The sequence below is a fragment of the Orycteropus afer genome, unplaced genomic scaffold (assembly GCF_000298275.1).
Source record: "Orycteropus afer afer isolate SDZICR_OR568_19922 unplaced genomic scaffold, OryAfe1.0 scaffold00347, whole genome shotgun sequence".
NCBI classification, from domain to species: Eukaryota; Metazoa; Chordata; class Mammalia; order Tubulidentata; family Orycteropodidae; genus Orycteropus; species Orycteropus afer.
Window position 1 is genome coordinate 330,493 of NW_006921934.1, and position 8,989 is coordinate 339,481.

Consider the following 8,989-nt stretch of genomic DNA (forward strand, 5'->3'; position numbering starts at 1 on the left):
GATGGTACATAACAACAACAACAACAATGCATATATTACACCTTTTTGTAATTCATTTGTATTGCTCTAACTCTGGACTCTAGTCTTTATGTAAAGGCAAATAATACCTAAGGTCACGTTGTCCCCACTATCAAGTCATAAGTTTAAAAAATGAAACCAATCTAACCTTCCTTTGCCAAGAAATTGTCTTGAGTTGTTTGCATTACCCTATCCATGCTGAAAGCTTATACCTTTAATGATTTTATCTGTTCCAGTAAATAGGTTTAAAATATTATCATATTCATTTTGATGCCAATTAATGCACTTAAGGTTTTTTTATCGATGTTATTTCCGTAGTATATTAACATTGAGGGGACAATATATAGCAATTATTTTAGTTTTAGGAAGCACTTAACTAGATTAAGAACTGTAAGTAGCAGTATCTATTCAGTGTCTTTTGCTGCCAGTGTTCATCTTGGTAACTACAGTATGCCCCTTATTCTGGCCTTTGTCTACTTTGATCCTTCGTTAGTTTCTCCTTCTTGTGCTTTGCCTCTCATATCCAAGGGAGGGAGGTTAGTTCTTCAGAATTGGCTTTTGGCTATGAGCTGCCCTCCATCACTGTGACAAGCATGAAAAACGTAAATGAGACCATCTTCTAAGTTCGTTGCTCTAGTGCCTTTAGGAAAATTCTGCTTTTGCAGTTACCTTGTTTTTAATAAATTATTGTTCATTTTGTCATAGGAGGCTATTCTGCAGACCACCCTGTAATTAAAATCTTCTGGAGAGTTGTAGAAGGGTTCACTGATGAAGAAAAGCGCAAGTTGCTCAAGTTTGTGACAAGTTGCTCTCGACCGCCTCTCTTGGGATTTAAGGTATACAACTTTCATGCCATTTGCTTTAAAAAATAAATTGAAAGTAAGTTGCAGACATCGTATTCCTTTGTCCCCTAAATATTATAGCACATATTTTCCAACTTCCAATGAATAAAAACATTCTCTTATGTAAACAGTTAAGTAAGCAAAAATAAGGAACTTTAACAATGATAACAATGTTATTCTCTAATCCATTGGTTCTTGAAGTATGGTCCTGGGACCATCAGCTTCAGCATCATAGGAGAATGTTAGAAATGCACCTTTCAGGCCCCACAGAGGCCTCTGAAACAAGAAACTCTAAGGGTAGGGCTCAACAGCGTTTTAAATGCTGTTCAAGTATTCTGAGAGCCACGGATCTAAATCTTTAAAGAACTTTGGTGGCACTGTGGTAAGGCATTGGGCTACTAACCAAAAGGTCAGTGGATCTAACCCACCAGCCGCTCTATGGGAGAAACATGAGGCAATCCATATAATTTACAGCCTGGGAACCCCTGTGGGGCAGCTCTACTTTGTCCTATAGAGTGGCTATGAGTAGGAGTCAACTTAATGGCAATGAATTTGGTCTTGGTTGGGCATAAGAAGCTATTCCAGACTCATCTTCTGTTCCTCTTTCCAGCCCTGGAATCTGCATTTTTCTAAAGACTTTGGTATATGTTATAGAAGAACAGTATTAGGAAACCCAGTCTGGATCCCAGGTGTGCTTCCTCCTGGATCAACTGCCTCTAGCCCTTTTCAGCACACAAAACTAGGAAAGTGTGTGTGTGTGTGTGTGTGTGTGTGTGTGTGTGAATATTTTAGTTCTTACTGATGCTTCCATTTTAATGCCACTGAGTTGTTCCTTATCTCCTCTCTCCCCCCATTTCTGTCTTGTGTCCCTAACAGTAAGAACCCTGGCTCCCAGTATCATCAACATATTTACTCATTTGTTCAGTCCTTCAATATACAGAAAGAAATTTCAGAATTCTTGCCACTGTAAAAAACAAGCTTAGTAAAGTTGAAGCTGTATTTGCTCTCTTTGTGTTTAGACTGATAGTATATTATCAAAATATTGTTTTCAGAGGTTGCATGGACTAGTTCTTTTTATTTGTTTGGTTTTTCCTTAGTATAGTTATATAGTATATTTGAAATAGAGTTAAATTCAATTGTTTCCATTTGTATTCAGATTGTCACTCCTTCCCCCTTTTCCTTCTATATCGTTCTCACCTACCTTGTATAGATACGTAAACCAGTGACATCTCAATCCTGATTTGTAGGAAATTTTTGTCATCCCAGTGTGAGAGATTTTTCTTAGTAACAGCTTATATAACAAAAAAAAAAAGTGTGAAGAAAGAAGAAAAACTCTGAAACCTTGAGCTACAGCAACTTTCTCAACTAAAATGGGGAATTAGACTCACTGGTTCCCAGGAATACTTTCCCCAAAATTATATGATTAGTATTAGCAAACATTTATCAGCCATCATTCCAAATTTTAGGAGTTCTGGTGGTGTAGTGCCTAAGGCATCTGACTGCTATCCAGAAGGCTGGTGTTGGTTCAAACCTACCAGCCACTCCTTGGAAGGAAGATTGGGCAATCTACTTCCATAGAGATACCACAATACCACGTCGGAAACCCAAGGAGGGGTCACTATGCGTCAGATCTAACTCGACAGAAGTGAGTTTGGGTGGGGTTTTTTTTTTTTTTTGATATTCCAAATTTTATCTAATCCCCTAATAATAAAGTAATGTTAGGATATGCTACAATTCTAACCTAGCTTTGATCTTAAATTTTAAAGGAAAGTTTTAGCAAAATGTTGTTTAGTTAGCTGTGGGAGCAAAGACCTTAGACTTAATCCCTGTGCAGGCCAGTTAACATAATTATGTTTAATAATGCTCCCTTACTGTGTCACATATGTATGATGTTAGTTGAAAAGGTGACCAGGTAAAAGAATCTGGGTGAATCAACACAAATGAGTTTTAATGCTGATGGATTCACAGAGAGTACATTCCTTAGTAAAGATGTGTCAGTGGCATTATCTTTCAGTATGTAAAGTATTTTTTACCAATTTGTTGTTAAGAAATTGGTTTGTGGGTTTGTTTTTTTTTTTTTTTTGGTTCCATTACTGATAGCTGTCACATTAGATGTTGGTAGTATCTGAAAAAACTAGACTCGCATCTGTTTGATGTTGACAGTTAATGTGGTCACGTCTCTCCTATTCATGTATAAGAAAGAGGAAAAAACAGAGCATCCCTAGAATAACTTATAAGACAGAGAACTGCCCCATAGGGTTTCCAAGTCTTTACAGAAACAACTGACACATCTTTCTCCTGCAATGCAGCTAGTGAGTTTGAATTGCCAACTCTTTAGTTGGCAACCGAGTGCTTTAACCACTGTGCCACTCAGGCTTCTCTACATTAGTCATTAAGGAAATACAATTTAAAACAAGCATCAAATACCACTCTCTACCCATGAAAATGGCTATATTCAACAGAACAGTGAGTATGTAGAGAAATGGGAACCATTTTAATGACTGCTGGAAAAGTTTGACAGTTATTTTTGTTATGCTGTTAATTGTGGTTAGTTCCTGTTAGGTTGGTTCTGACTTATACCAACCCAATATACAATAGAGGGAGCTCTGGTGGCATAGTGCCTAAGGCATTTGACTGCTAACTAGAAGGCAGGTTGGGCAATCTACTTCCATAGTGATACCACCTTGGAAACCCAAGGAGGGGTTGCTATGAGTTGGATCCATCTCGACTGCAGTGGGTTTGGTTTGTTTGGATATACAACAGAATAGAACACTATCCAGTCCACCACCATCCTCAAAGCATTGGTATATTTGAACCCATCATTGCAGACACTCCATGCCAATCCATCTTATTGAGGGTCTTCCCCTTTTTCACTGACCCTCTACTTTACCAAGCATCCTTCTCCAACAAATGATCCCTCCTGATAATGTGACCATAGTGCTAGAGACAAAGCCTCACAATCCTTGCCTCTAAGAAGTGTTCCACCTGCACTTCTTCTAAGACAGATTTGTTAGTTTTTCTGGTAGTCCATAGTTTATTCGGTATTCTTCGTCAACATCATGATTTTAATGCATTATTTCTTCTGTGGTTTTCCCTATTCATTGTCCAGCTTTCTCATGCATATGAGGCTGTTGAAAATACTGTGGCTTGGGTTAGGCGCATCTTAGTCTTCAAAGTGACTTACTTGCTCTTAAACACTTTAAAGAGGTCTTTTGTAGCAGATTTGCCCTGTGCAATATGTCATCTGATTTCCTGACTGCTGCTTCCATGGGCATTGATTATGGATCCAAGTAAAATGAAATCCTTGACAACTTCAGTATATTCTCCATTTATCATGATATTGCCTATGGGTCTAGTTGTTAGGACTTTTGTTTTAATGTTGAGGTGTAATCCATAGTCTGTAGTCTTTCATTTTCATTAGTCAGTGCTTCTAGTCTTCTTCACTTTCTTTCAGCAAGCAAGGTTGTATAATCTGCATATTGCAGGTTGTTGATAAGTCTTCCTCCAATTCCAGTGCCATGTTCTTCTTCTTATAGTCCAGCTTCTTGGATTATTTGCTCAGCATACAGATTGAATAAGTGTAGTGAAAGGATACAACCCTGATGTACACTTTTCCTGATTTAAAACCATGCAGTATCCCTTTGTTCTATCCAAACAGTTACCTCTTATATATGTACAGGTTCCTCTTGAGCACAATTAAATATTCTGGAATTCCCATTCTTCACAATGTTAGCCATAATTTGTTATGATCCACACACCTGGATGCCTTTGCATAGTTAATAAAGCAAAGGTAAACATCTTTCTGGTAATTCTCTGCTTTCAGATAAGATCCATCTTACATCATCTATAATATCCCTCATTCTACATTCCCTTCTGAATCCAGCTTGAATTTCTGGCAGGTCCCTGTAGATATAGTGCTACAACCATATTTTAATTATTTTGAGCAAAATTTTACTTGTGTGTGATATTAATGATACTATTTGATAATTTTGCATTCTGTTGGATCACTTATTTTGGAATGGGCACAAATAAGGTTCTCTTCTAGTCAGTTGACCAGGTAGCTGTCTTCCAAATTTCTTGACATAGACAGTTGAGTGCTTCTAGTGTCACATACGCAGACGATACAACTTTGCTTGCTGAAAGTGAGGATGACTTAAGGCACCTACTGATGAAGTTTGAAGAATACAGTCTGCAGTGTGGATTACATCTCAACATAAAGAAAACAAAAATCCTCACAACTGGACCAATGAGCAGCATAACAATAAATGGAGAGAAGATTGAGGTTGTCAAGGAATTCACGTTGCTTGGTTCTACAATCGATGCCAACGGAAGCAGCAGTCAGGACATTAGACGACGTGTAGCATTGGGAAAGTCAACTGCAAAGGAACTGTTTCAAGTGCTGAGGAGCAAGGATATCTCATTGAGGACTAAGGTGTGCCTGACACAAGCCATGGTATTTCCAGTCGCCTGGTATGCATGTGAGAGCTGGACAATGAATAAGGAAGACCGAAGAAGAGTTGATGCTTTTGAGTTGTGGTGCTGGCGAAGAATGCTGAAAGTACCGTGGACTGCTAAAAGAACTAACAGATCTGTCCTGGAGGAAGTGCAGCCAGAATGCTCCTTGGAAGCAAGAATGGCCAGACTTCGTCTCACCTATTTTGGTCATGTTGTAAGAAGGGACCATTCCCTGGAGAAGGATGTCATGCTTGGTAGGGTGGAGGGTCAACGAAAGAGGGGGAGGCCTTCAAGGAGATGGATTGATACAGTGGCTGCGATGATGGGCTCAAGTATAGCAGGGATTGTGGGGCTGGTGCGGGATCAGGCAGTGTTTCGTTCTGCTGTGCATGGGGTCGCTATGAGTCGGAAACGACTCGACGGCACTTAACAACAACAGTGTCACATCCATTTGTTGAAACTTATCAGTGGGTATTTGATCAGTTTCTGGAGCCTTGTTTTTCACCATTGCCTTTGGTGCAGCATGGACTTCTTTCTTCAGTACCATCACTTCTTGATCATATGCTACCTGAAATGGTTGAATGACCAGTTATTTTTGGTACAGTGACTGTGTATTCCTTCCCTCTTCTTTTGATGCTTCCTGCATCATTCAATATTTTGCCCACAGAATTCTTAGATATTGCAACTCACAGCTTGAATTTTTTCTTCAGTTTTTTTTTAGCTTGAGGAATGCCATTTGTCTTCTTGCCTTTTGATTTTCTAACTCCAGGTCTTTGCATATTTCATTATAATACTTAACGTTGTCTTCTCGAGCTACCCTTTGAAATCTTCTGTTCACCTCTTTTACATTAACATTTCTTCCATTCACTTTAGCTGCTCTTCATTCAAAAGCAAGTGTCAGAGTCTCTTCTTACATTCATTCTGGCCTTTCTTTTCTTTTCTTTCTTTTTAATGACTTTTTGTTTCTTCACATATGATGTCCTTGATGTCTTTTCACAACTCATCTGCTCTCAAGTCATTGGTGTTCAATGCATCAGTCTGTTTAATTTTCTTTAACTTAAACTTGCATATGGGCAATTGATGTGTGTGTTCCATAGTTAGCCCCTGGCCTTGTTCTGAATGATGATAATGAGCTTCTCCATTGCCTCTTCCCACGGGTAGTTAATTTGATTCCTGTACATTCTATCTGGCAGAATCCTCACGTATAGTTGCCATTTATGTTGTTGAAAAAGCATTTGCAGTGAATAAGTTGCCAGTCTTGCAAATTCCCTCTTATGCAATCTCCAACATCATTTCTGTCACCAAGTCCATATTTTCGAACTACCAATGCTGTTTCTTTGTTTCCAACTTTTGCATTCCAATCACTGGTAATTATCAGTGTATTTTGATTGCATGTTTGATCAATTTCCAATTAAAGAAGTTAGTAAAAATCTTCAGTTTCTTCATCTTTGCCTTTAGTAGTTGGTGCATAAATTTGGATAGTAGTTATATTAACTGGTCTTCCTTGTATGCTTATAGATATCCTATCACTGACAGCATTGTACTTCAGCAGAGATCTTGACATGTTCTTTTTGACAATGAATGAGATGCCATTCCTTTTCAATTTGTCATTCCCAGAATAGTAGGCCATATGATTTTCTGATACAAAATGGCCAATTCCAGTTCACTTCAGCTCACTAATGCCTAGGATATCGATCCTTATGTATTCCCCCCTTTTTTTTTTTTTTGGACAACTTCCAATTTTCCAAGATTTCCACTCTGTACATTCCATGTACTGATTATTAGTGGATGTTTGCAGCTGTTTTTTCTCATTTTGAGTCATGCCACATCAGCAAATGAAGATCCTGAAAGCTTTAGTCCATCTACCTCATTAAGGTTTACTATACTTTGAGAAGGCAGCTCTTTTCCTAGTTATATTTTGAGTGCCTACCAACCTGAGGGATTCATCTTCCTGTACTATATCTGACAGTGTTTCACAGCTATTCATAATGTTTTCACTGGTCTATTCATTCAGGAGTAGACCCCCATGTCCTTCTTCCTAGTCTGTCTTATTCTGGAAATGCCACTGAAACCTGTCCACCACGGTATCTGAAATACCAGTGGCATAGTTCCAGCTTCACAGCAACACACAAGCCACCACAGTACGGCAAACTGATAGACTAAAGTCACTTCTGCATCTTCAAAATTATTGGAGGAAGAAAATAACCACACAAAAAAAGACCAACTAATATATAGAAAACAAAGGTTACATTAAGAATTATGAAATAGAAAGTGTAAAACTAAAAGAGGGCTGAATTCTTCAAACAATGAATGTACATGGGATAAACTCATCTACTAAAATGAAAGGACTTTCAGCCTGGGTCATAGTTTTGAGCACTGACCCACATAACTAGGTATGAAAATTGGCCTCTTTGAGTCTAATGAAAGTCAGGTAACAGTCTTGAAAGAAATGGCTTTGTTTTGGTTCCTCTTAGGCTTTTAGTGAAATCTTTAAGTCTTGCTGTGTTGGAGATCTAAAGAGCAGGAAAAATACAAATGCAAATGTAGTATGAAGATGACACTAATAAATGGAGCCAATAAAATGTTACTTATCCAAACTTATTTTTATCATCCAGTGATTTCTTAAAAAGTCATAAATTAAATTCTTGGATATTAAGATTTCAATCCAGTTAGGTAATTGTATTAATAATACATATTATGAAGGAAATGGCATCTTCTAGCATCTTCCAATTTAAAAAAAAAAAAAAGTACCAAACCTAGAAAAAAGAATATTAAGTGTCAATAAAGGAACTTCGGAGGACCAACACTCATCAAAAACAGTGAAAGACCCAGAGATTTTTGTTAGCTACTGGTTAATTAATGCCAATAATGTTGGCAATGATAAAAATTAGGGACTTCTGGCAAGGTGGCAGAATAGGCAGATGGGCTACACAGACCCTTTTCAACAAAGAAATGAGAAACCAATTGATATAGATACAGAAGATAATCCTGGAGTCCTAAGCTTTGAAAAGAAGGATAAAGAAATGGATTAACATTAACCATTAGAGAGTTGCAAATCAAAACAACAATGAGATACCATCTTGCCCCAGCACTAGTAGCAAAGTTCAACAAGTCAGAAAATAACAAATGCTGGCAAGGATGTAGAGAGATTGGGAATCTCATATAATGCTAGTGGGACTGTCAAATGATACAACCACTGTGGAAAGCAGTATGGTGATTCATGAAAAAGTTGGAATTAGAAATACCATTTGACCCAGCAATCCCATTACTAGGTATATATCCTAAAGAAGTGAGAGCCATGACAAGAACAGATATGTGCACACCCATGTTCATCGCAGCACTATTTGCAATAGCAAAAAGATGGAAACAGCCTACATGCCCATCAACAGAGGAATGGGTAACCAAACTATGGTACACACAATGGAATACTATGAAACCCTAAAGAATAATGTAGAATGGGCAAAACACTGCATAACGTGGATGAACTTGGAGGACATTATGTTGAGTGAAATAAGTCAATATCAGAAGGACAAAAAGTTCCAGCAAGATGGCGGACTAGGCACAAGGACTGCAGAGACGCTCTTCAACAAAGAAAAGGGAAACCAATTAACACAGACACAGAAGATAATCTTGGACCCCTGAGCCTTGAAGGGAAGGATACAAAAGTGGACTAA

At 38.1% G+C, this 8,989-nt stretch overlaps 1 protein-coding gene across 1 annotated transcript in view; it reads left to right on the forward strand.

Annotated features, from left to right (window-relative positions):
* Positions 1-8,989, forward strand: part of UBE3C (ubiquitin protein ligase E3C) — a 245,604-nt gene that overhangs the window by 223,405 nt on the left and 13,210 nt on the right. Inside the window, exon 22 of the mRNA XM_007952569.1 lies at positions 724-854. Coding sequence (XP_007950760.1) covers positions 724-854 — 131 coding nt within the window. The remainder of the gene's footprint in view (positions 1-723; positions 855-8,989) is intronic.